We start from the raw sequence: 27063 nt of genomic DNA, 5'->3' as shown, positions 1-27063 counted from the left end.
ATGGATAAGCCAGCTGTGTAACTGTCTCTTCATTTTGTTCTCCTATTAATGACAAAGGAACAGATTAAATCTGTCCCAGGAGCTGGCCCACAAGGTGACGCGCTTCGTGTCCTCTAATGCGCCCCGCTGTCCATTTCCTGCTGCAGGGTCAGCGGCTCTGACCGTTTTCTCCGCTACCAGCACTCTCTCCGCAGTGCTGGGGATCACTCAGACCAATCAGACGCTGCGCCTCGGCCGCAGGGCATTTAAAGGCGAGGAGAGGCGCTCATTTGATTGGTGAAAACAGCACTCGGCTGTGTTAAACCCACTTACGGCTTTTCTCCTCCCTCTCTCCCATTTGCGGGGAGGGAGGCGTGGAAGCGCTCCTCGGCGCTCCTCTGCGCTCCTCTGCGCTCCTCTGCACCTTGACTGTGCCTCTCGCCCTGTCCGCACGGCGAAGGCCAGCGCAGGGCAGGTGCACCTGCGCTTGCGCCTGGTCTACGAAATTAGAGCCCCGGGCCTCTCCACTCTTTCTCCAGACTCTGGGTCCTTGATTGACAAACATAAGAGAAGATGATTTTCATCTGAAAAGAAGACTTTGGACCACTGTTCTAGAGTCCAGTTCTTTGTCTCCTTAGCCCAGGTCACTCAAGGTTCACACAGGATGTCCGCGCCGCGCACAGCAGTTTCGGATCTGCGCTGGGGTTAACTGATGTAATTTTTCACACAGCACGCGCGCGCAGAAGCGCCAGTTATAGAGTTTGGACTAGTGTTGTCAAAAGTATCATTTTATCGGTAAATATCGATCCTGAAATTTAGCAAACGATTCGATATAAAGTTCCCCTAGTATCGATAGATCGTTACTCAACATCTTTCCCTGGTTAGACATGTGCTGGCGTCAAAACATACACACAGAGCGCACACAGAGTGCATGCAGCCCCTCCCTCCCTGAGTCCTGCCTCGTAGTTGAGAGAGAGCGAGAGAAAGACGTTAGCTTACACTGGATTCCAGCTGTGGCGGGTAACACCGTCACTCCTACTAGTCACTTTGGCGGGTTGAATTATTTAATTGTAGTTTTCTGAAACGGCATCTGAAATACTAAACCCATTGCAATATGAGACTACGACACTACAACTCCCATGAGCACTGCCTGCCCACAGTGTTTGCTCATTCACGCGCTTGTCTCGAGCCTCCGTCTTGGACAGCCTGACAGCTCCCGGTGTTTAGCGCCTGATAACGTGATTTAAAACTTCACTCACGTCTTTCTGGCTCTCTATTGGAAACAGATCCCGGGGTTTAAGTCACAAACTAGCTCCAAAACTCCTGTAACTTTTTAAAAGTGAGGACGTTCATCGGATGGAGCTCATTTAAACTCACACTGCATCGATCTCACCAGCAACACTCACCTAGAGCAGGGGAGGAGAGGAGAGGAGAGGAGAGGAGAGGAGAGGAGAGGAGAGGAGAGGAGAGGAGAGGAGGAGAGGAGAGGAGAGGAGAGGGGAGGAGGAGAGGAGGAGAGCAGAGGAGGAGGAGAGGAGAGGAGAGGAGAGGAGAGGAGAGGAGAGGAGAGGAAAGGAGAGGAGAGGAGAGGAGAGGAGAGGAGAGGAGAGGAGAGGAGAGGAGAGGAGGAGAGGAGAGGAGAGGAGGAGAGGAGTGCGTGGAGAGAAGAGAAACTGGTCACAGATACGAGGAGCTGAAGGAACAATTTTTAAACCTCCTAATGTACAAACATTTATCACAGTTATATGTAAAAAGTTCAATCTGGAAATACTGTTAACAAACAAAATCATTCTAAATAAATGAAACTTGTGGTCCAGTGTGACTTATATCTGCTGTTTTTGTCTTCATGACGCATTTTTTTCTTTTGATTGATACGACTTTAAAAAAATGTATAATTATACTACGAAGTGACATAGTCCAGACAGTATGGTACTTAGTTTATTACTGAAGCAGACATTTTTTTCATTCAATGCAATAATAAATTCCCCCTTTAATTACTTTGTCTTAATTGTCTGCATGTTCTCATATTAAAGGAGCACAACCGTTTCAGAGCTGAATACCTGATAATGGGGTGAAACATTTATGTAGTCTTGATTTAAGTGTAAACAGAGGTCATTCACATTTAAAAAGGTTGTAAATCTAGTTCAAGTAAACTTTAGCATGTTTTTGTCTGCTTTCATCATATTAAACATAATTATCCAACAACAAAATTGTGGCTAGTGAAAATGCTGAGTGGCTAGTAACTTTGGATAACAACTAGCCACAGTGGCTGGTGAGCAAAAATGTTAATGTCAAGCCCTGGTTGCGTGGTATCGAAAATCGTATCAAAAATCAATATTTTTCAAAATATCGTATCGAAGTTAAAAATCCAGTATCGTGACAAGCCTAGTTTGGACAGAGCAGACGGACATGTCCGATCACTGCCGAGCTGAGTCGATGTCTGATCACACACACACACAGCACAGCAGACAACGCTTCATGTGTGAACAGCCAAGCACCATGTGCCTCTGTTCCGCATGCGGCGCTTCCTGTGTGAACTAGGTGTCAGACTCTTCTGACGTGGTCTCTGGTTCAGGAGTGGTCTGACTCGAGGAATGGGATTGTCGTAGTTAAACTCTTTTACTGTCTGTGGCTCCTAATGCTCTGACTCCAGACTCAGTCCACTCCTTGTAAAGTCAGTGAGTGGGTTTTTCAGACAGTCCTCTCCAGGCTGAGGATACCCCTGTTTCTAGTTCATCTTTTCTTCCTCACTTTCTTCTTCCACTCCTTTTTCCAGGTCTTTGCTTGGATCCAGCTCTCTGTGAACCTAACCCTTTAGCAGGAACCTTTACTGTCTGACCCTCTTTGTGGAGAAGGTAGGTGACTGTGTGACGACCCGGACACATTGTGATAGGCAGGGCCTTAGTCTTTTTCCCACAGGCCGCAAACGGATGGATTAGTGTGGAACCATATGAGGGGGGTTAAAAGAGGCACCGCAGTCCAGTTTGGGGGGGGGGGGGGGGGGGGGGACTCTCTCACCTCTGGGTTTAAATTTAAGAAAGATGACCCAACATAGATCATGCTCAGAAACTCCTGGGGTGCAAACACAAATGTGAAAATGTGATTCTGTCCTTTCCCCTTTTTTTTTTTTTTCTTTTCTAACCCTGCTTTATTTCTGTGCATTTCTGTCTGTGGGGTGAAATTGTGGAATGGTCTGGATGAACAAACAAAAATGAGTAAAAATGTCCATCAACTTAAAACAACTTATAGAAAAAAACATTATTGAAGGGTATGGAATTATGGAAACAGAGTCAAGTAAATTTTAAAGGCTGCTAAATGGCTTATTCTTGTCATGACTGTTAAACTATGCATAACATAGGCAAGTTTGTGCATTTGCATATTTGTGTGTATGTGTCTGTGTATATGGGTCTAACATGTGTATGCAGTTGGGTTTATGTGTTTATGAATGTGATTTGTTTTGGAAGGGGAACTTCTAAGAACCAGTGATTCACCACACCTTCGAATGAGTGGACGGGTGGATGAGTGAGGTGGTGAGTGGGGGGGAGGGTTTGGAGCAGTGGCGTTTTCTCCTGGAGGCCAAGGGAAGCCATGCTTCATCTCTTTTTTTAGCCTGTAGCTGTGTTTTAATGAAAATACTCCTTTTTAACCGTTACAATACTTCTTCTGTGTTTTGTCACTGTCATCTCTTCCTTATTTCTCTCCTCTAGTTATTGAGCATTTTACGTTGTGTAAAACAGCGCCCTCCTAAATGTTCTGTGGGGAATGCGGGGTGAAAATATGATACTGCACGCTGTTGTCTGCAAGAAGGCCAAGCAGAGTTGGCGTCCCTTAGTGAAAAACACAAAAATGATTAACCAATCAGATGAGGCTGTGGTCATGACACTGCTCACCTGTGATTGGCCAAGACTGTGTTAAGGGAAGCCACCCTGTCTTTGGCCTCAAACCAATCAAATCACAGTATTAGAGATTAGATTAGAGGCTTTGTCTCACTTTGCTTCCTCAAAAAAAATCCCCACACCACGCCACTGGTACAGTACTCCTTTTGGGACATGTTGAATTCTTTATGTCGTGTTTATGAGCAACAGTGGTATGATGTACCCTTAAATTGACTGTCTTTATTTTTTACTGTTTCCCTTGCCTTGTTACAGCAGCGGGGCCAGCTATGACAGCTGTGTTCTGGATGACTGTCAGTCAGCTGTCAGAACCATGACTGTCTCTGACTGAACCAGACTCAGAGATCATTTAAAGACTCAGGAAAACTTTTGAGATGTTTCAGTTCATGATCTCATCAAAGTGAATATCAATTTGCAATATTCAACTTTTCACTGAATTCTAACCTTTTAAGAAACTGAAATTTGGGTGGGTCTTCATTAGTTGTGAGCCCTAATCTTCACTGTTAAAGATAAATGTTCAGGGTACTTCACTCTGTGTATGCTGAAGCTAAAGGATATATGAGTTTACAATGCAAAAACCTGAAATCTTACCAAGTGTTTTTGTCTTATTTTGGGGGAAAATGTCTTTTTAGACCTAATCTGAGCCATATTCACCTGAAAAATGTCTCGTGCCAAGTTATTTAAAGACAAAATGAGGTCTGAATTCCTTTTAACAAGTTAAAAAAAAATTGCCAATGGAACAAGAGAAAAGTTTCTTGTATTGAGACATTACTCTAGTTTCAGGCAAATTTTCTGGCAAATGTCTCTTGTTCCATTGGCAAATTTTTACTTGTTACAGTAATTCAGACCTCATTTAGTCTTTCAATAACTTAAAAAAAGACATTTTTCTGGACTGACCGAGTGAATGTGGCTCATATTGAGTATAATAAGATAAATTAATAAATTAAGACAAGCACACTTGATAAGATTTTAGTTTTTTTGTGTACTGTTTTGAAGTAAACTACAGAAATGAATGAACTTCTCCACACACATCTAGATTTTACAGTTTCACTGAGCAGATGCTTTTGTCCAAAGCAACGTACAACACAGAGCAGTTGGGGCTGTGGTGCCTTGCTCAAGGACACCTCAACAGTGCTCAGGAAGGTACGCTTACACATTTCAAGCTATGAGCCCAATTTCCAATCTTGGTCCATGCCGGGAAATGAACCAGGTCCCTTCTGACTGAGCTACTGCCACCCTACATGGTATGATTGCAAACCCGAAACTTAAAGGAAATGACGGAAGGTCACCACCTGGAGTGGAGCATGCTGCTTAATTTGACTCACCACGGGGAACTTCGCCCAGTCCGAACTTGAAAACGATTGACAGACTCAATCTAAGGCACATAAATATGGAATGAATATCCTATCTTAAATCAAGAGCATTTTTTATTGATTTGAACGCAGTATTTTATTGATTTCATGCTCAGATTTTGTGATATTGTCTCTCAAAACTCTGCTCTTGTGCTAAAATTTGCTCTGCACATGCTCAAACTGTCTCCTCGTGTTCAGTTATAATGCTGCGCGTGCTCAAACTGTGTCCTCGTGCTCAGTTATAATGCTGCGCGTGCTCAAACTGTCTCCTCGTGCTCAGTTATAATGCTGCGCGTGCTCAAACTGTCTCCTCGTGCTCAGTTATAATGCTGCTCGCGCAGGTTTCCTGTGCTCACACTCCGGTTCTTCCTCTCGCGCTGAGGGAATTTTTGCTCACAGATCTCTGTCTGCGCTCAAAATTTTTTGTGAATCAACCAATAGAAGGCGGACTAGTATTGACCAATCAGATTATTCATGATGGTGACACTGTTTTCTCCACCAGCACACCGCATAGAGCACTGTGTCATGCAGCTATGAGTATACAATATAGCTATTTCAGTTAAAAACACGGGTGCTCGTGTATTTATTGAATGATATTTGATTTTAACAGTGGACAAAAAAATTAAAGAAATCACATTTATTACAGCCCTGGAGGTCAGGGGGTGGTAAACCAGGTTGAAAGAGTGCCCGCCCGTATGTGACGCTCCATGAACAACAGCAAACACACCCATAAACAAACAGGGATAATCTAATTGGTCAATACTAGTCAGCCTTCTATTGGTTGATTCACTAAAAATTTTAGAGCACAGACAGAAATCTGTGAGCAAATATTACCTCAGCGCGAGAGGAAGAACCAGAGTGTGAGCAGGAAGTCTGCGCGAGCAGCATTATATCAAGCGCAAGGAGACAGTTTGAGCACACGCAGCATTATATCCAAGCGCAAGGAGACAGTTTGAGCTTGCGCAGCATTATAACTGAGCACGAGGAGACAGTTTGAGCACGCGCAGCATTATAACTGAGCACGAGGAGACAGTTTGAGCACGCGCAGCATTATAACTGAGCACAAGGACACAGTTTGAGCACACGCAGCATTATATCCAAGCGCAAGGACACAGTTTGAGCATGCGCAGCATTATATCCAAGCGCAAGGACACAGTTTGAGCACGCGCAGCATTATAACTGAGCACGAGGACACAGTTTGAGCACGCGCAGCATTATAACTGAGCACGAGGACACAGTTTGAGCACGCGCAAATTTTGGTGCAAGAGCAGAGTTTTGAGAGACCATATCACAAAATCTGAGCATTAAATCAATAAAATACTGCTCTCAAATCAATTAAAAATGCTCTTGATTTAAGATAAGATATTCATATCATACATTAAACACAAAACAAGAGTATAGTTCATGGGAGGACACAACAGAGGAAGACATTAGCTGGATGCTCCACAGCACTACAGACAAAATGATCCGTGAACAGATAAAACCAAAGCTGAGTTGTTTGGAAGGAGCCACAACAACATGTGAGGAGAAAAGAGGCACAGCACACCAACATCAAAACCACATACCAGCTCTGAAGTACAGTGGAGGGGCAACATGGTTTGAAGCTGCCTTAGGGCCTGGACAGATTGCTATCATCAACAGAAAACAAATTTACATGTTTATCAAGAAATTTACCAGGAGAATGCAAGGCTAAGAAGTAAATCAACGACAGAATGGCTTCATGGGAAGAAAATACACCTGCTGAAGTGGCCCAGTCAGAGTCCTGACTTCAGCCTGGTTGAGATACTGTGACATGACCTAAGGCAATTCACACCCGACATCCCACGACATACAGTGCCAGATATTCTGATCCAGAAGGAGGAGCTAGAAACACTGCAGTCCATTGATTGAGAGAAAGAATCATCACTTGCTGTGCACCATGGGTACTAAGGACACAAAGCTTGATTGTTCTTAGTAACAAAGATCCACATGTCAATCACATGGGGCTTGTTGGCTTGGCCTAGGTGAGCATCCTGCGTCCGCTTGTGCCTTTTCAGTCAATACTAAATGCAAGAACTTTGGGGGGGGTTCTCAGAAATTTTGGTTTGTGTAAAATGGCTTTCTTGTAAAACTTATTTATTATGTATAAAGACTGAATAAATCATGGGGGGCGCTCCTGAGCACCGTATGGAGTAGACGCATTTCTGAGAGGCTCCGCCACATCTGCACTAAAGCTAGCATAATTTTAACACTTGACCTGTAAACCGTGTACCATGAGCACCTCGAGCAGAAACACGCTTAAGGGGAAAACTCCAAGCTCCAAGCTGAACTTCAAGAAAGACGGCAAAGCCGTTTCTCCCAAAGAAATCGTCGCCAGTGCTAGCACTCACTCTGAGCTAGCTAGCATGTCGAAAACCGAATCCAACTGTACTGACTCTAACCACTCACAGCTCATGCTGGCTAATATCCTGACAGCCAGCAGGAAGCTGGACGAGGACAGATTCAATACACTGGACTCAAAGCTCTACCAAGTCCAGACTTCCCTGGCTGACCATACTGCGCGCACCAGTGACCTAGAGGGATGTGCAGCTAACCACAAGTCCCACATAACAGAGCTTGAGAAGCAGTGTGCCGAGCTAATGGAGACGAACAAATCAACTAAGCTTAAGCTTATTGATCTCTAGAGCCGATCCAGGCGCTCGAATGTAAGAATTACCAGCTTACCAGAAAAAACTGAGAAAGGCAACCCAACACAGTTTATGGCAGAGCTCCTGCCACAACTCCTTGGGACTAATAGGCGAGTTCAGATATGAAAAAAAGCACCTTACCCCTAAAAAATTGCAACAAAAGCTTTTTCAACAGTTTTTTGTAGGATTAGATGTCCATAATAACATACTAAAAGTCTACCAAAATTTGACCTCTAGAAAGGTGTTATTTTCCTTTAAGAGTAGACTTCAAACTTTCCTTTTTGATAAAGCTTACAGTTAGAGCTGGATCAGGTCTGAACCAGCTCTTAGTCATGCTGCTATAGGTTAAGACTGCTGGGGGGAACTGACACACAGGGCTCCAGTTTCCCTCTTTTTCTGTCAGTCTAACTTCTAGACTTAATGTCCTGTTATAGTTACTGACCATACACCTCTCTGGGAGGATCTGAGGCCCCGTTTACACGGAGACTCCCGCAACCATTCTTCTTTTGCGTTTTCAAAAGCCACCTGCATTTACATGAGGACGGCGTTAAAACGATCCGCGTTGATACGACTCCAGGAGAAGTCACTTCTTCTGTTCTTTCTTTTTCTGCCGTTTTGTTGTGTGAGACGGTCGGCAATCCAACCATAACGCGCATTACCGCCACCTACTTGCTCAACTGGAAATATGGCTGAGCGTGGAGCCTTCACCTGAAACTGCGAGTGTGCATGCGGTGACGTCAGCGTTTCACCCTGAGACGCTCCGCTCTGTGTTTACACGAAGCTGGATGGAAGAGCGGATTCAGATCTTTCCACTCTGGGGAGCGTTTTCAAAAGTTTGCGTTTTCACTGAAAACGCAACGTGGTCTCGTCTAAACGGAAGGCCAAAACGCAACGAAATGTTTGCGGAATCGACCGTTTTCGGCGTCGTGTAAACGGGGCCTGAGTTTGTCTTGTAGGTTCCTGGGGATCGGTGAAGTAGACGGCCTGCTGCTGTGCTCCTGTCAGACTCCAGCTGCTACGTCTTTGGATTGTTGCCGGGAATGGCCTGCTGGTTTCTCCTTAATGTCGCCACAGCGCCAAACTTCAGACTGCGTCTGTTTCTCTTTCTCTCTCTCCCTTTCTGTGTGTGTGTGTGTGTGTGTGTGTGTGTGTGTGTGTGTCACCCCCCCAGTCTCCTCAGATGTGTGTCTAACATGAGTCTGGTTCTGTCCGAGGTTTCTGCCTGTTAAAGGGAAGTTGTTCCTCTCCATTGTAACTTGCTAAATGCTGTAAAGTCCTGTACTCATGGTGGATTAAGATGAGATCAGACTTCTTATCTTGTCTTGATGTTGGGTTTCTGCTAATAAAATTTTATTAACATTTATGGGTCTAGACCTGTAAATGTTTTTGTAAAGTGTCTTGAAATAACATTTGTTTTGATTTGGTGCTATATAAATAAAGATTGACTGATTGATTTTCAAATTGGTGTCCCAGATGGTCAAAAGCGCAGTTAAATGCCAATAGCCCCTTTATTATATACACTAGACAAGTAAATATGGTGTCTAACCCTATGTTTATGGGGCTCTGGGAATCCACTGGACTTATCCAAACTGCAGAGATACATATACATTATTGGGAAATCCAATATTGTGTGTGTGACCCTATTAAAACTCTCCGAAAGGATCACACGTTTTAGGTGAAGGGTATAAATAAAAAAATAAAATAAAATAGAATTATATATATTTACTGTATATGCACATAAACATGTGTGTGTGGTGTGTGTGTGTGTGTGTATATATATATATATATATATATATATATATATATATATATATATATATATATATTTCTGTTGATCCAGATCCAGGAGGTGCCCTCGGTCATAGGCCGAGCGCACCTCCCTAGTGCTGCATTTGGCCTCTAGACAAAAAACTAAAAGTCATACAGCTTTAAAAATTACATGGTTGGATTCCTGACAAAATTTCCTACAATCATAAGATATTTTTACACAGATTAAGCCAACATTCTGGCCTATAGGACAAGTAGTTCGGACATTTCTCTAAAATAAATAATCGATTTCCCACACTTTTCAAGAGGTTTTGTGACGCATTTGGGCTTCTAGAGAAAAAAGTATAACTCGTACAGCTTTAAAAATGCCAAAAATGGATTCCCAACAAAATCTACTATCTAATATTTTTTTTGACACAGATTGGGGTAAAATTGTGGACTCTGTGTGGACTTCATCACCAGAAATTTATCTTAAATCCCCCCTCTCCACTCTAAATCACCTTACGTCACGTCTCACGCTAATTAGAATTCCAAGCATGCAGCTGGTGATGTCACTCAGCATAGCAGAGGATATGTTACCATGGTATCAACTGACTCCCCGACATCCCATAATATTCTCTCAGAGCCATTGGGCTCACTTCCACACTATGCACACCAAAGCAGCCCTATCTGGGGCTAGGAATGTCGTAGAGAGATAAAAACAACACCAAAATGTTCGTCTCATTTTGTTGGACACATTGGAGGGAAAACCGGCAGGAGCCCGAGGACCCGTCTAACGCTGCTTGCAGCTTTAATTCATCTTGTCACTGAAGAACTGCAGAAGAAGGGCTGCATTGTTATCACTGCACCAGGGGATGCAGATGTGGGAATTGTGAAGGCTGCAGTCAAGGCGTCACATCATCAGCCCACAACCTTAATAGAGGAAGATACAGACTTACTTGTTCTTCTTCTGAACTATGGTAAGATGAGCAACAGAGGCCTCTATTTTCGCTCAGTTAAGTCCAGAGTACCTTAAGTGTATGACATCAGCGAGATGTCAGTTGCTGTTTGTTCATGCCTTCACAGGATGTGATACAACATCACGCATTTTGGGGGTTGGGAAGAAATCTGCTTTCCAGAAACTCGTGAATAGTAAATTGAACATCCAGACGTGTGCGAGTGGGTTTGCACTCCCAAATCAAGCAAAAGCTGTCATAGAGGATCTTGGGAGCAAGGCAATGGCAGTCATGTTTGGTGGCAAGAATACAGATGCACTTGCATCTTTGCGCTGCAATCTTCTGAGCAAGAGAATCGTGTCTGCAAAGGCATTTGTTACCCCAGAACATCTCCCTCCTACAGAGTCCTCAATGAAATATTGAAATGAAATATAATTGCCAGATCATGGTGTGGACTGAAATGGATAATGGCATGAATCGTGTGGATTGGGGATGGGAATTGGAGGACAGTCAGTTTGTGCCAGTTATGACAAAACAAGCTGCTGCCCCAGAGAGCCTCCTGCAGATGGTTCACTGCAATTGCACAACTGCTTGTCAAGCACAATGGTGCAGTTGTACAAGATATGGACTGCCTTTCATGTCTGCTTGTGGACCATGTCAAGTTGACAATTGTGAGAATCCACATAATCAAGCAGTATGGGAAGAAGAGTGTGATGACTAACTGTTAATCTGGGGTGGAAAAAAGGAAATGAAAATCTATGTAAGAAAGTAAATAAATAAATATATATATATATATAAACATCAACAAGGGGCTAGTGGCACTGAGCCGTCACGTGGCAGCCCTGTTTGGCTAATTTCACAGTACCATATAGTAATAATAAAATGATCCCTCATTGGCATCAAAATAAATCTCCAGAAATCACCAGAATGTAAATTAAGTGAAATCTAATTTCCACATGCATTATAGCATTACTTATTATGACAAATGGGAAAAGGAGATGACGTTTTCAACGTTTTTTTTCATTTTGACTTATTGTATATTCTTTATATATTTGATTGCAATGGATTGTCTTAAAACATAATTCTACTTTAATCACTTCACTATAATTTGTATATGCATATTTTAGTCATAGATCATCAGATCATAGGGTTAGACACCAATATTACTTGTCTAAGATAAATAATGAGGGAATATTGGTCATTTTTAGGGACTGGCGGCAGCCATTTTGAAAATTTGACCTTTTGCCTTTCTAGTGGTCAGATTTTGGTAGACTTTTGATATGTTATTGAGTACACCTGGTACTGCAATAAACCATTAAGAAACCTTTCGTTGCATTTTTTTAGGGTAGGGGTCAAACCATAAATGCACCCACCTATAAGAACTTCCCCAGCAGACTAAAAGACTTTGTTTACGTTTGCCCCTCAAAGACAGGACGAAAAGGAGTCAGCTCTCCAGAGAGTACTGCGCATGTGCGGAGGGGCAAACGTAAAAAAAGTCTTCGTCAGTTCAGAGGTCAGTACAGCCACACAGCCCTGTCTGGAGTGACACAGACTTTTGGTGAAAAACTCGAGTTTTTGGACGATTAATGCAGTTTTAGGAGCGGCGATGTCTATGCCCCGATGGATCCCATTATACGGACGTCCGCTGCACGATTTTGGATCTAAATATCTCCCGAAGCACTGCTTGGATCAGGAAAACCTTCTGGGTGAGTATTTTGTTCTACTTCATTCTATAAACAATGTAAAAGCTGTATAAACCGAACTTATCCTTTAACGTGCAGAGGACACAAAGTCAAGTCACCCTGCTGGCTGCTGTACCTTGCTGTGAGAGTTGAACCTGCTTTTCTTTAATATGCCAAAAATGTAGAACTATAACTTTCTTAATTTATACGAACAAGTGTTTTGCATATGAGAATGGATGTTGCAGTTAATGAGCCCTCAGTTGAGATGCATTCTGTTTGTATTGTCCACGGTATCCTTTGTTTTAAACCTTCGTGTGAAGCACTCCTGGGCTGACTGTTCCTTAAGACGCTTGTGGTTCGTGATGAAAAAGATTGAATGTCTAGATGATGCGATTGAAAAAGTAAATAATGACATTTATTTGACTTTTGGGTTTAACTTTTCAATAAAGAAACTTTAAATAAAACTTTCTACTCGAGACTGTGCACGCCTGCAAGGTCTAAAGACTGTGTGCCCCAGTCAGCCACCCCACTAGGCTGCCGTACTGTCCTCTTACGCTCTCCACCTGCAGGGATCACAGTCATTAGGCACACCCACCACACACAGCTTGTTTAAAAATATCATTCAATAAATAAATACATAATTACTAAGGAATTGGTTCCTACAATGTTAATCTATAGTGTTAGTTCAGTCAGATGCCTCTATGCAATGTTCTGCTGCTTCCCAGTGTTTATGATGATATCTGCATCTCACTTTGTTTGGGGAAGGGGACGGGGAGGGAAGGGATCATGGTTTGTTTTTATATGTGGGTGTTTTTTGTGTGTTTGTTTGTTTTGTTTGCTTGTTTTCTTCTCTCCTCACCCTGCTCTTTTCAATTTTTTGCATCATTGCTTGTATTGTTCTCAGCCTCCACTACACTAATGTTATCTCACTGTTTGTCTGTGTCTGCTAGTTGCTTTCCCACACCGCCACTTAGTGGCAGCTTAACGCTGCTTAGCTGGAATGTTAGAGGCCTAAGGTCAAATTTAAAGAGAGGCAAGGTCTTCTCACACCTAAAATCGTTATCTGGAGATGTCATTTTTTTACAAGAGACACATATCGAACACGCAGAGCAGGGAAAATTGAATTGTATATGGGTCTCACGAGCATATCATTCAACCTTCTCTTCTAAAGCCAGGGATGTATCCATATTACTGTGCGTTCACACCAAAAGAGGCAAAAGCGGCAAGCACGCTCGAGAAAGCGGACAGCGGCCAAAGCGACTAAATATTTTAGCAGCCTTGGCCGCTCATCACGTGACTGACAATCGCGCTTGTCATTTAAAGGAACAGCACAGCGGACTTCTTCACAGCTGCAGCTGCTTGATGTTGTTCAACTTCAGTTTAAAGCATGAACATAATGTAAAATCACGGTCTTTTTACAGCCTATGATCACCATCTAATCAGTCACGAGCGGATTGACAGGCAGGAAGCAGTTTAAAAAGGAGTTAATATTGATTTATCCACCACATCAAACTTTACAGTTTTGAAATATACTAAAATTCTGTGGTGTGTGTGTGTGTGTGTGTGTGTGTGTGTGTGTGTGTGTGTGTGTGTGTGTGTGTGTGTGTGTGTGTGTTCTATAATCCTAAAGAAAAATACCCAGGAGCCGGACTCAATGTTAATCTTTTAATCAATAAATTAAACCCCTGCGCAGCCTGCGCGTATTTCCTGTTCCAAAATAAATCACAACCGAAATAAAACAATAATCTCAATGTTCATAAAACCAAAATCATGAAAAAGTTCCCATCTAATGAAAAAATACAAGCTGTCCTTCTTCACACTATTTTAAACGCTCCTGTTTTTTTCCGGTCCTCTCAAAGGGCAACTCCGTTTTTTGACACCTGGACCTTATTTATAGATGTGTGCATGCTCATATACTCACTCAGACAAACATCGTGCAGCTCGGAGTCCTTCAGAAGTTATTTAGATCCAGCTGATTTTAGCCGCACTTAGCGGGGGCCACAGCAAGGGAGCTTCACAAACACAAACACTTCTGTTGCCATAGGCGAACACTGTCCACAAGTGCACCACCAGTTTGCATTGAGTCGTGGATGTGCTCCTGTTTGTTGTTTTCTAGCCAGCTCTTTGTCTCTCTCCCTCTGCATCCTTCTTTCATGGAGCTCCTCGTCCGTGTACTCAGGCTCAAACCGGTAAGGACAGCTGTCAAACTCGAAGTCGTAGTCTGAAGACGGTAGACGAGCTAACTTTATGATAACACTGGCGATGGATGAAAAAATATAGCCGAAATGAGCGATTATGCAGAGATCATGTCCCGCACTGAAGCTCCCTTGCTGTGGCCCCCGCTAAGTGCGGCTTAAATGGGTTGGATCTAAATAACTTCTGAAGGACTCCGAGCTGCACGATGTTTGTCTGAGTGAGTATATGAGCATGCACACACCTATAAATAAGGTCCAGGTGTCAAAAAAACAGAGTTTTGCCCTTTAAGTCTGTAACACAAAACGACGTTAATCCACAAAAAAACGAAAGATAAATCCTCAAGAAGACAAAAGGAAGCCCAAAACAGGCAAGTAAAAACCAGGTTACCGGCAGCAGATCCCGGCGCCCAGTCCGATACAAAGCCATCTACGGAAGAATCCAGAGGATCCAGCGGGAGACTGTTTGATAATAAAAGTAACCTGCACCCCCGGCGTAAACCTCAGATCGTTGCTGAACAAAGTTAGTCTGGAGCCCTGGTGTCGTCTCATTCAGATGAAGCTAGAAATGCTAGCATGCTAGGCTAGGCTACGTCTTTGCCACAGACCACATTTCACTTCGCTATTTTCTGCTATTACTGCACATTTTTTTGAACTCATCACAACAATCTACCACCTCCGCCACACAATTTTTTTGTTGTTGTTGGTGGCGGTAGCTAAAAAGGCGGATATTAAAAAGAATAGGATGAGCCCGAACAGAGTTTATGAGCTTTTCTGTATCCATGACGGAACTAGGAACCGAAGTTACATGCCTTGTTCCTTTGGCCCGCTCGGTCGAAGGACATCTCTACTCTGATTGGTTGCCACCGTTTGCTGCTGAACTGCGTCATAGCTAATTACCATAAAGTTGACCAAGGCTCAACTTCTCATCTTTAGCCGCTTTAGCCGCTTTAGCCTCTCAGGATGCTTTGGCCGCTCAGGACGCCGGGCTCTCACTGAAAATGAATGAATGAATGAACTTCCGGCATGCTTGCTGCTTTTGTCTCTTTTGCCTCTTTTGGTGTGAACACACAGTTAATCGGACAAAATATTCCATTTGAACATATTTCAACCTCTTCCGACCCGAACGGTCACTGTCTCATTGTAACAGGCCATATTTTATCGAAACATGTAACTTTCTTGAACATTTATGCACCTAACTTTGATGACCCTGGATTTTTCAGGAAAGTATTTAATCTTATTCTAGATTTAACAGCCACTCACCTGATAACAGGCGGTGACTTCAATGCAATATTAGACTGCTTTCTCGACCGACTTTCTACTCATCATGTTACTCCATCTAATTCTACAACTGCACTAAATCATCTAATCACTTCAGTGAACTTTGTTGACATCTGGAGACTACAGCACCCAACTGATAAAGACTTTTCTTTCTTTTCAAATGTACACAAATCATATACAAGAATCGACTACTTCCTGACTGACGGCAATTTGACCCCCAATATAATTTCTTCCAAATACCACAATACATCTCTGATCACTCCCCTGTTGAATTGAAAATAGATTTTAGAATGACAAAACCTGCATTCAACTGGCGGTTTAATCCTTTGTTACTCAATGACGTACAATTCTGCCAACAAACAGCCAACATGATATCAGATTATTTTTCCCTCAATGACAACTCTGAAGTAAGTGACTCCACTCTTTGGGAAGCTTTTAAGGTTGTTGTGCGAGGACATATCCTGGTTTACAAAGCCAAACAGAAAAAAGATAGACAAAAAGAACTATCTGAAATCACCACTCAGCTCTCAGAGCTTGAAAGCGATTATCAGGCGAATGCCTCACCTTCCAAGCTGACAAGCCTGATAAATTAGCACGCCAGCTTAAGTTCAATCAGGCCAATAGAATGATCCATAAAATCAAGACCAAAACTGGAGCCACCACTACAAACCCCAAAGATATAAATGAATGTTTCCGTAGATTTTATGAGGACCTCTACACTTCCAAAGCTACTACAAACACTACACATATTTCTGAGTCTCTTCACAGTCTTAATCTACCCAAACTGAACTCCTCGGCACAAAAAGACTTGAATGCAGACATAACACTAGAAGAAGTCAAACAGGCAATAAATTCCTTTCCAAATGGGAAGGCTCCAGGAGTTCTACAAAGCATACCTGGATACGTTAGCCCCTTTTATGCTAAGGATGTTCAAACACTCCATCTCAGTTGGTCAGCTCACTGAATCTCTATGCTCATCTCACATTTCTTTGATCCTGAAAAAGGACAAAGATGAAACAGATCCAGCTTCTTTTCGCCCTCTTGTCGTCCTTTGCTCAGACCTTAAAGTGTTTACAAAAATTTTCACAAACAGACTGAATAAATACATTTCAGATATAATTCATCACGGCCAGACTGGATTTATTCCAGGACAATTTTCCTTTTTTAATGTTAGGCGCTTGATGAACATTATGTACTCCAAATATGACAAAGACTCCAAACTTTCTATTTCAGCTTTTGATGCCCAAAAAGCCTTGACTAGATTGAAAGACCATATTTCTTATCAACAATTAAGGAATTTGGTCTGGGTGGCAGCTTCGTTTCCTGGGTTAAAGTGCTTTATTCTCATCCAACAGCCTCTGTCATCACCAACCTTTTTACTTCAACGGTCCTGTCGACAAGGCTGCCCTTTGAGCCCGCTGTTATTTGCAATTGCCATGGAACCCCTAGCCATCAGTATAAGGAGTCACCCTTCCATTGCCCCACTAATTTTGGGGGGTGTTGATCATCGCATTTCACTTTATGAGGACCATGTAGTTCTGTTTCTGTCCTGCCCAGAAGAGTCCCTACCCTCTCCATTAAAACTTATTAAAAAATTTTACCCAGCTTTCTGGGTACACTATGAATTGGGATGAAAGGGAATTCCTACATCTTAGACGGGATTGAGACTCAAATTTTCTTAAAATCTTACCTTTCCGGGTAGTTTCAGACAAAATGAAATATCTTGGAATCACCATTCCCAGGGACCACGCGTTGATTTACAAATTAAACTTTCTGGATATGGTAGATAAATTGAAACTGAACATCTCTTCCTGGAGACTGCTGCCTCTGTCTATGTTAGGTTCACAATTAAAATGATTACATTGGCCATATTTCTCTATCTTTATCAAAACCTGCTTATACTTTTGCCTAAAGTTTTTTTCAAATAACTAGATTCCATTATTCTACCCTTTGTGTGAGGATTCAAAATGCATCGCATTTCTAAAAAACATCTAAGCAACTCTAAATCTGTGGGAGGCCTTAACCTGCCCAACTTCCAACATTATTACTGGGCTGCCAACTGTAGAGCACTAATGTACTGGCAAAACGCATACCCAGACAAAGTTGCCAACTCCACCCCTTCATGGCTTGCAGTAGAACAGAATCTCCCTCATAGCTCTCTTCCTGCCCTTCTTTTCACTTCAACAAAACCTTCCTCAACAGTTGTAGATTATAATCTTATAGTGACAAGCTCTTTGAAAATTTGGTATCAAATCAGAAAATCATTTAAGCTCCCCGAAACTTCTGCCTCTACCCCTCTTTGCTATAATCACGCCTTTCCTCCCTCATTCACTGATAGCGCTTTTGTCCTCTGGAAAAACAAGGGTATAGCTACCATCGAGGACCTTTATATAAATAAACTTTTTCCCACTTTCTCTCAAATTAAATACAGATATAATCTACCTGGTAGGGCTGAACGGTTGACCGTTTTCTGACTGAAACCGCGGTTTCAAACGACGCGATCTAGCGACTGTCAAAGCTGCGGGGTTTTTTTGGAAATTCCTGTGCATACCAGCCACCAGTTCACCATCAGAGAGGTTGTTCGGTACTAGTGGCAATGTTGTCACATGTCAGCGCTCATGTCTCAAACCATCAAAAGTTGACATGCTGGTGTTTTTGACAAAAAATCTGTGAAAGATGTTGAGATGTCAGAGTGAAGAATTGTTTAAGTATATCTGAGAGTTTATTTGTTCTGCGTTTTCTGTTTCAGAAAGATATTTGCTATTTTTCAGGAAAAGATAAAGTAGTTTAACTGCAGCTATAGACATTCATAAGCTAGCTCTCTTGAGCCATAAGACTGTTGGGCAAGATCCTTTTTTCCTGTATTGGAATTGTTTAATTTTGTTTTTCTTCTTATTACTTATTTAAAATAGTTGTTTTTATTGTTTAATTTTAATTTATTTTATTTAACTTTTTTATTTGACAAAGTGAAGGATTATTTGCACTACATTTTTTTTAGTTAAGACAGTAAATGACGGCTCTTTTAGTTATTTAGTTGTTGTAAGAACAAATGTGTATGCTGGTTTCTTGTGAATAAACATAATTGGAAGCAGTTCTTCTCTTTAGTTTTCATCCTTGCATTAGAGTTGTAGCCTTTAATAGCTTTTAATGTTTTGATGTAATTTTCTGTCGTATTTGTAAATGTTACTGGGCCGTGTGAATATCCCAAAGCTTGATTTGATGAAAATCGTGAATCAATTGAAATCACTATATATATATATTTAAAAAAAAAAGACTGAAAAAATCATCTTACTACTATTACGAGGAAGACAAATTGCTGGATGTCTTCTATAGTCGCTCTTTTGGTAACTGTGACGTGTTTTTCTTCTTCACCGGATTTATTCGGGGGTACACTGGGCCATGTTACTATTGTCATGACCTGGCTCTGGGCCATGACAAAGAAATGGAGACGTATGGTTTTAAACCAATAAGAGAATACATTTATTAACAAAATATAAATTCAGAAGGATTAACAACTAAAGCAAAATCATCTAAAATAACAAAAGAGATCAATAATGGGCTCTCCACACTGCCGAGCGGCAACTCGCCACCTCCAGTCATTTTAATGAGGGTCGGGCGGCAGACGGCAAGCAGTTTTGGCTGCGGCGGTAGGACCCAGAAGCGGTTGCCGCCCATGTGCACACACACAGATTTTCCCCTGCCGCCCAGAGTCCAGCGTGTTGAGCTTTCTGGCGGCAGCTGCCTGGGAATCACATCGAAGGAAGAAGAAAACCCGGAAATAGCAGGCTTCGCGGGGCAGAACGAGCAATGGAGGAGCTAATACTGCTGGTATCTAAATATCCAGAGCTCTACAATACTGCTCTACCGTCCTACAAAGACAACCAGAAAAAAAACTGGGCATGGGACAACATTTCAACAAAATTGAAACATTCAAAACATTCAAAAACATTAATTTTGATTTGATTTATTCCCAGTAAAGGGGTTCAAACAGTATTTTCCCCTCCGTTTTATAATCAGTAGTGATGTAGTATTGTGGAACCAACCATTGAAATGTATTTCTCGAGGGAATTCTTTTGATGACGGAGCCTTACTTTCCCCTCCATTTTTTAGTCTGTGGTGTTAAATTCTTGAATCAGCCATTAAAATGTATTCCTAGGGGGGATTCTCTTGATGACAGAATGGTGTCTTTCACAGTCTTTACGCACAGTATACAGTAAACAGAAACACGAAGGTACTACTCGGGGGTACGTGTTTTTGAGGAGGGAGTGTTGTGAACTGTTTTATACAGTCTATGGTTGTGAAGGACTTTTGGGCGGGCTCTGCTGTGACGCCCGCCCAATCACCTCTACATCACTGCCGCCTGTTACCCCATGCTCATGCCATGGCGGCAGGAGCCACTTTGAAAAACACTCTCATTTCAGGGGCCCCCTCCGGCAGAGACGTGGTTTTTGGGGCGGTTACCACACGGCGGTGTGAAGGGCACTTGAAGAAACGAAGGTACAAAATGAGGGAGGACTGCACCCAGCCAGGCCACGCTGAGCCTGATCGCGTTGGCGGAGGGCGACCCAGGAAGTGTGTGGTTTGCCAGAACTTATACACCTGGGGGATCCATTAATTGTGGGTGGAGTTTTGAGCTCTTTGTTGAAATTACTTACTTTCTGAGTAGGAAGGCAGCACCAGCTTGGCCAGAAGCAGGAAATACAAAGCTCTTATGGTGAGAGGACGCAACCATTTCAATCCAAAGTCCATTTTCTGGCTGTGGGGACACCGTCCTCGAGCTCCAATGCTGCAGCACATCAACTGCAGCCTCACACAATCATTGGGGGACACCTGGAGAGACACAAGACGCCGTAAGCTCCAAAGCAAAGGCCGTGTAAGTGGTCATATGACGTCTCTTCATTTCTGCGTTTAAATATGCAACAGTCCTCCCTGCTATCCCAAATGGCTAGTGAAGTTTAGGTTGGCTTTAGTTGGTTAGGTTAGGTTCTGAACTGTGTGCAGATGAAACTTTATCCATAACAAACTGGTCACAAAATAAGCATGAAAAGCAGTATTATGATGTTTGCAGTCCAAGGCTTTCAAAGTAAAAATCACACTCCCTGTTTTTTCAGAGTTTCTTCATCTACTAAAGAGTAAATAAGTGAGAGTGTAAAGTTTCTGTAGCCGAATGACATTTCAAAAAGCAGAGTCATGAAGTGCTTACATTGTAAAAATGTATAGACAAAAGATGAATGATGAAAAATAAGAGATGAGAACCAGGAACCATAAATCCAGTTTATGAGACTAAGATTGGCTTGTAGTCTACTTGGTTCAGTAATGGACTAGAGATAGTACAAGTCATCAATGCCACTGACTCCAGAGAAGACTGCATTGCTCTCCTCTTAGATTAATCTAAGGCTTTGGACATGGTGGGTTCCTTTTTCCAGAGCTTAACTCCCCTTCAGAGATGAATTAATGAATGGTGTTGAAATGTTGCATCTTTGACAGTTTTAGATAAGTTATTGATACGGACAACAAAAAGAATAGGACCCAATATGGGCCCTTGTGGGACTCGAAGTGACACATGGTGCAGTTTTTTTAGTTTGTCGGGTTACCTTAACTGTTTAAGTGCATCTTACCATTCGACATTAATTTGTGTAGTGATGACGTTTTGTGACCATGAGTGAGGAGGGAACATAGTGGATATGAGACCCGGATGTACATTGAGTGGTTGCACCGTGGCATAGGTTGTCTGTAGGGATGTTCGATACCACGTTTTTTCAGACCGATACAGAGTACGAGTACTCCATCTTCAGTACTCACTGATACCGAGTACTCATACCAATACTTTTGATCCGTATGACTTTTGAATAATGCAATGACAGATCATTTTTGAAAAATGACTTTTATTTCTAAAAAAAAGCAGCACAGCCACTACCAAAATAATAGCAGTCTGAGTTTCAGATATATAACTAAAGTGCATTTAAAACAAACAACTCTTTTGAATTTTACACTTTTTAAATGAAATTAAGTGCAAGATAAAACAATTTCTCTGAGTTTTAGGGTTCCTTTTAAATGAACTAAAGTAAAAGATGTAAATAAACACCTCAGAGTTACATACTTTTATTCACTTTTTTGAATGAACACATTGTAATGTTTTTTTTTAATGAACTTAAGTGCAAGATGAAACAGCTTTCTTTTAGTTTTAAGGGTTTTTAACGAACTAAAGTACAAGATAAAACAATTTCTCTGAGTTTTAAGGGTTTTTAATGAACTAAAGTGCAAGATCAAAAAGCTGTCTCTGAGTTTTACACTTCACATGAACAAAAGTTTTTAAATGTATTCATTTTAATGCTTTTTTTATGAACTAAAGTCAAAGATAGAACAACCCCTGAGTTTTCAGTTTTTAAATGAACAAAAATGAACTTTCTCCTGCTGGGTTTCATTTTAGGTGCAAAACTGAAGCACAAAACTAGAACAAAGCTTAAACCTTTAAGCTGCTTCATTGTCTGTTATCTGAGGGTGAAAAGGTAAGTGGCAGGTTCTTATTAAGGAACAGAAGCATCTCTGTATTTTCAGCAGAGAGCCTGTAACAAATCAACCCTTATCGGGTCGGCGTTAAACACACCAGGGGACAACTTTCAGGAAAATGATAAATCCCAGCAAAAAAGGCACATCCCCATGAAACCAACAAAAGAGGTCAAAAATGAAATAAACTTGGAGCAACGTTTAAGACAAACAAAAATTTCTCTTTAATCAAACCAAAACAAAGTCTCGCCTGCGCACCCGCGTGTAATAGAAATCAAACTCAAATAGTTCATCAAGGAAAAACCCAAATCCAGTCTGTCCTGTCTGTAAATAAAACCAAAAATCCCTTTCAACGAAAATAAGTCCAATTGTCTTTTTTCACCTCTCTTAAAATGTCTTTTTAACAGTTTGTGTGTCCGTTTTCTGATTGAAATCCGTCACAAAATAAAAATAATCCACCCAGGGAAAAAAAAAACCAAAAACACCCCAAAAAAAACGTGATCGATCAACAACCAAAAATCACTGGTATACCAGGAAAAAAATACCAAAAATAAACGTTGTAAGGCTCACCCCCCTGGAAGGAACTTAACATCTCCCAGCCGGGTGGTGCTCCTCCTGGTCCTGGGAAGAGATAATCCTTATGATTCCTTTGGGCTGTAGAGGCATCGCGCAAGTAAGCAACTCTGGTAGACTACCTGTAAGATTGATAACACTTTTCCCCAGACAGTTTTTACTTTTCTTGGGTTTTCCTGGCCCTTTCCACCGGCACGCCAGTTTCTTTGTCTTTCTTCCTCTCCTACGCCTCTCCACCCCTTCCCTGACGCCACGTCCTCCCTTTATAATTTCGTCCATTCTTTTCTTTTCTTTTTCGACCAAAAAGCCAAATCAGGACAGCAACAGGTACCCCGACTTCTCATACATCTTTTTTCTTACAGGGATTTATTTTCTTTTTACTGCATTCATTTCTTTCATTCATTTCATTCATTCACACCAAAATTTTCCTTATTTAACCAAACCTTCTTTTTTTTCATGTTGACACTGTCACAAGCCTATTTCTTGTGTCATCAAGAATGTGAGCAACTGAACTAAAGAGCCGTTCACTCTCAACGCTGCTGCATGGTGCCAAGAGGTACTTTCTTGCTAACTTGGCTAGAGAGGAAAACTTTTCTCTCTCCTCTGTCCAGTACTTGAGTGGATTGGCATCCCGTTCAAGTAAGTTTTCTGCAAGGTATGTCTCCAGCTGCATTGCAGCAGCAATCAATGGAGCACTTCTCCGGGTACAATGTGAGGATGATGCACGGCCCTCCGCTATTTCAGCAAGCATTCTGTTGAGACAGCTGCTGCTACTGGGCTGCTCCCTCCGTGGCTTTTGGGCAGGTGGCTCCTCCGCATCTGCCTGTTAAGGATGCAAAAAAATGAAGAGGGGTTAGGGAGATTACTTTTCTGAAGCAACTTCCAACTATACATGAGAAACTAGAGTGAAACTAACAAAAAAGCAGCATCTCTTACCTGTGGTTCTGCATCAAATGTTTGCTGCAGCTCCTGTACAAGCATCGTTTTGGCCTCCCTTGCTGCGCTTTCTTCTGAGAAATAACAACCCTTGTATCTACAAAAGAGAACAAATGAGAAAGTCTACGCATCCACATAAGGGATTCAGGTGTCACATCACAATTCAGGTGGTTGTACTTTTAACTAAGAGCAGTTTATGCATAATATTTTTACTTTACTTGAGTAATATTAAGGTTATGCACCTCTAATAGTAATATAATTAAAACAATTTCTAACGTTTGAATTAGTAAGAAAAGCAATTACCTTGGATCGAGTATGGAGGCAAAGCTGTACAGTGAATTTCTCTCGATGTCAGCAAAGCGCCTCCTGGCAACCTGTAGCAAGGTATGGTTCATCGATCCAACCCCACGGTCCTCCTCACAATCCTCCTCCAAAACCCTCAGAAGTGTGGTGATGGCAGGGATCACATCTGCAGCTGATGAATCCGTGGAGCTCACCTGCCGGGTCAGCTCCTCAAAGGGTTCCAAAAGCTTAATTGCCTTTTCGAATAAACTCCACTGGTTCACACTAAGGCGGAGCTTGTTTTCTGTCCTGTAAACTCCTATGGCTTGCTTTTGTTCAATGAGAGAGCGCATCAGATACAGTGTGCCATTCCAGCGGGTTGGTACGTTCTGTGCCAGTCTTTTTACAGGCTTGTGCATGTCTGTTTGGATGTCTTGAAGCTTTGAATAGGCCAATGGGGAATGTTGGAAATAACCAACTATTTTCCGTCCTATTGCCACGGCATCTGAAACAGCCTTTTGAGCCAGTAGGCCTTCATTCACCGTCAGCTGGAGTGTGTGCGCGACACACGGGAGGCTAGGAAGCTCAGCTTCATCCATACCTTTAATTATGTTTTTAGCATTGTCTCTTAGCACAACGTGAACGGCTTCTTTGGGAATATTCCATGTGTTGAACATCTCCTCAAACTTTTCAGCATTCGCCTGTCCTGTGTGTGAGCCACTGAACTCTTTTGCATGCAGCATGATGCTATGAGGTTGGAAATCAGCATCTATCCAACGCGCTGTCTGACTGATGAGAGACACAGCACTCACGCTGCTGCTCCAAATATCAGTGGTAAAGCTAATGAATGGAGCGTTACACAACAAACTGCTAACGTGTTTTTTAACGGAGTAGTGCACCTCCGGAATCACAGTCCTCACCTTTGTGGTTCGAGAGGGGACATCATATTTCGGCTCCACAACCTTCATGAACCGTCGGAATCCCACGCTGTCCACAAACGAGAGAGGTAAGTTGGTGAGTGCAAGCATTTCTGTAAGTGCTCGTGTTATTTGTACTGCCCTCGGATTGGTGCTCTTCAGTTTCTCGGTCTTCTGTGGAGTTTGCCGTAGAGTTGGCTGCAGGAGTTTTCTTTTTTCCAGCACAACAGCGTTAGCTTCTCTATACTCGGCCACGTGCTTCGCCCTGAGGTGTTTCAACAAATTACTAGTGTTAAACAAACGTGGTCGCACACCTCTGGCGATATTTGTGTTGCAGAGTTTGCATTCTGCACAGTTTGCATTCTGCACAGTTTGGCTCGTTTTTGCTTATAAAATAGAATTTCCACACGGCGAAGTTTTGGTGAGACGATCGGACTCATTCATGTTGTCTCTGCACAGGATGTGACGCACATGGAGAAGTCAACCCGCAGCAGTGTAGCGCCATCTCCCGGCGAGGAGGGCTTACTACGCGTGAGATTTTCTTGCCTTAAGTATCGGTGGCTGGTATCGGCAGCCTTCAAAAGTACTTTCGCCGATACCTGGCATCGGTACTTGCCAATGCCAAGTTGTCTGTGCACTACATGGCACAGAGTTTCCGTCTGTCTGTGCTCTGCCCATGGCATGAACAGAATGTCTGTACCTTGTGACATAGGAGGGTTGTCTGCGCTCTGCATACGATCCAGTTGCATGTGCCTCATGACATGGACAACTTATCTGTGCTCTGTATGTCACTGTGAAGTCTTTTCAGTTGACTCTAAATTAACACCAATGACACAGTATTTTGTTTGGCGCATGCTGTGGAACACAGGAAGCTCATCTATAATGTGAAGCATGTTGTGTGCCTTGCAGCTCACACACAAAGCCAGTCCATGCCATGCAGTAGACAGCCAGTCTATGCCATGCTACACACGGACAGACAATTTGTGCGATATAGTTGACAGACACCGCTCCATCCTGTGTAGCACAGACAGCCAACCTTTGCCATGGGGCTGTTGTCATCCTCAGTGAGAATGAATGTTGTAATCATCCAGATAAATATCAAACATGTTTGAAAATTATCGGGGCGGCTCCGACGAGTCTGTGAGACGATCGTGGGGCTAAAGATTCATCTGTCAACCGCTCACACTAGAAGATAATCTTGGCCGAACGTCGAGGTGTTTATTTATGAGGGAAATGTTCCAGCTACACTCAGTAAAACTGTGCATGTGTGTGCTTTTCACTTCACTACCAACTGCTTTTCCAACTTTGGACAGAACAACAGAGGGCTAGAAAATAGACTGGTCCTGAATCCAGGCGCATTACCAACCATCCTCCAACAAACCTGGGACCCTGGAAATGTGAGTATTTTAAATGCTGTGTGCTGTGGAGCAGATGGAGAGATTTTCCTCAGTGTCCCCCCTGTCTCTGTGTTAGCTTCAGGATGCTAACTTTAGCTGCGGTTAGCCTGTTGTTTTAACCTGCAATGTTACGGTAAACGAGTTTTGCTGTTTTCTAAACATTGTGCACTCGGAGCTCTTGGCCCCGCTCTCAGTGACGTGGAAGAGCGGGGCGGTATCAGCTGTGGCTCATTTACATATGAAGGTCACGCCCACTAAATCAGAGCGTTCTGAACAGAGGGGCTATGAGAGCCTGGAAACAATGCTGCTGTGCTTGATTTATTGGCTTTTTGGACCAAAACATGTTACTACCATTTCATGAAGACATCAATGATCCAGATTAAACTGCAGAAAAGGAGCAGAATATGGCACTTTAAAATATTGTTATTGTTTTGACCCTCCTTCTAGTTCCTGTGTTTAACTGTAGTCCAGTTTCTGAAGGGAGCAGACTGTTCCTGTCCATTTTCCTGTAGCTTCATTTGATTTTCTCAGCAGCAGATAGTGACTGCAAAGACAGACAAAGGAGTTTTACATTTCCACGCCAAAGCTGCTGCTGAACCACATGAAGCTACAACAAAATTAACCTCTTCAGGAAAACACATCAGCACTTTACAATGAAAACAAACAAAATATTACTTTGACGTCCAAATAGTGGACTCAATCCG

The 27063-nt window shown here is 42.4% G+C and overlaps 2 protein-coding genes across 5 annotated transcripts in view; both read right to left on the bottom strand.

The window, feature by feature from the left end:
- Positions 1-27063, bottom strand: part of ptprfa (protein tyrosine phosphatase receptor type Fa) — a 147219-nt gene that overhangs the window by 99366 nt on the left and 20790 nt on the right. For all 4 annotated transcript variants that reach the window (XM_074667903.1, XM_074667904.1, XM_074667906.1 and 1 more), the window contains exon 2: positions 20403-20577. In XM_074667903.1, coding sequence (XP_074524004.1) covers positions 20403-20544 — 142 coding nt within the window. In that variant the 5' untranslated portion in view covers positions 20545-20577. The remainder of the gene's footprint in view (positions 1-20402; positions 20578-27063) is intronic.
- On the bottom strand, positions 21982-25653 carry LOC141789410 (zinc finger BED domain-containing protein 4). Its single transcript, XM_074668811.1, has 3 exons — positions 24067-25653; positions 23764-23860; positions 21982-23650 (listed from the first exon to the last, which is right to left on the bottom strand). Exons 1-3 carry the CDS (start codon positions 25071-25073, stop codon positions 23282-23284), a joined length of 1473 nt encoding a protein of 490 aa, XP_074524912.1. The 5' UTR covers positions 25074-25653; the 3' UTR covers positions 21982-23281.

This window comes from Halichoeres trimaculatus, unplaced genomic scaffold (assembly GCF_033239565.1).
Source record: "Halichoeres trimaculatus isolate MK-OKI-2021-1 unplaced genomic scaffold, fHalTri1.1 fHalTri1_scaffold_4, whole genome shotgun sequence".
NCBI lineage: Eukaryota > Metazoa > Chordata > Actinopteri > Labriformes > Labridae > Halichoeres > Halichoeres trimaculatus.
The sequence above is the reverse complement of the archived record's forward strand: the minus strand, read 5'-3'. Positions and strand labels throughout refer to the sequence as shown.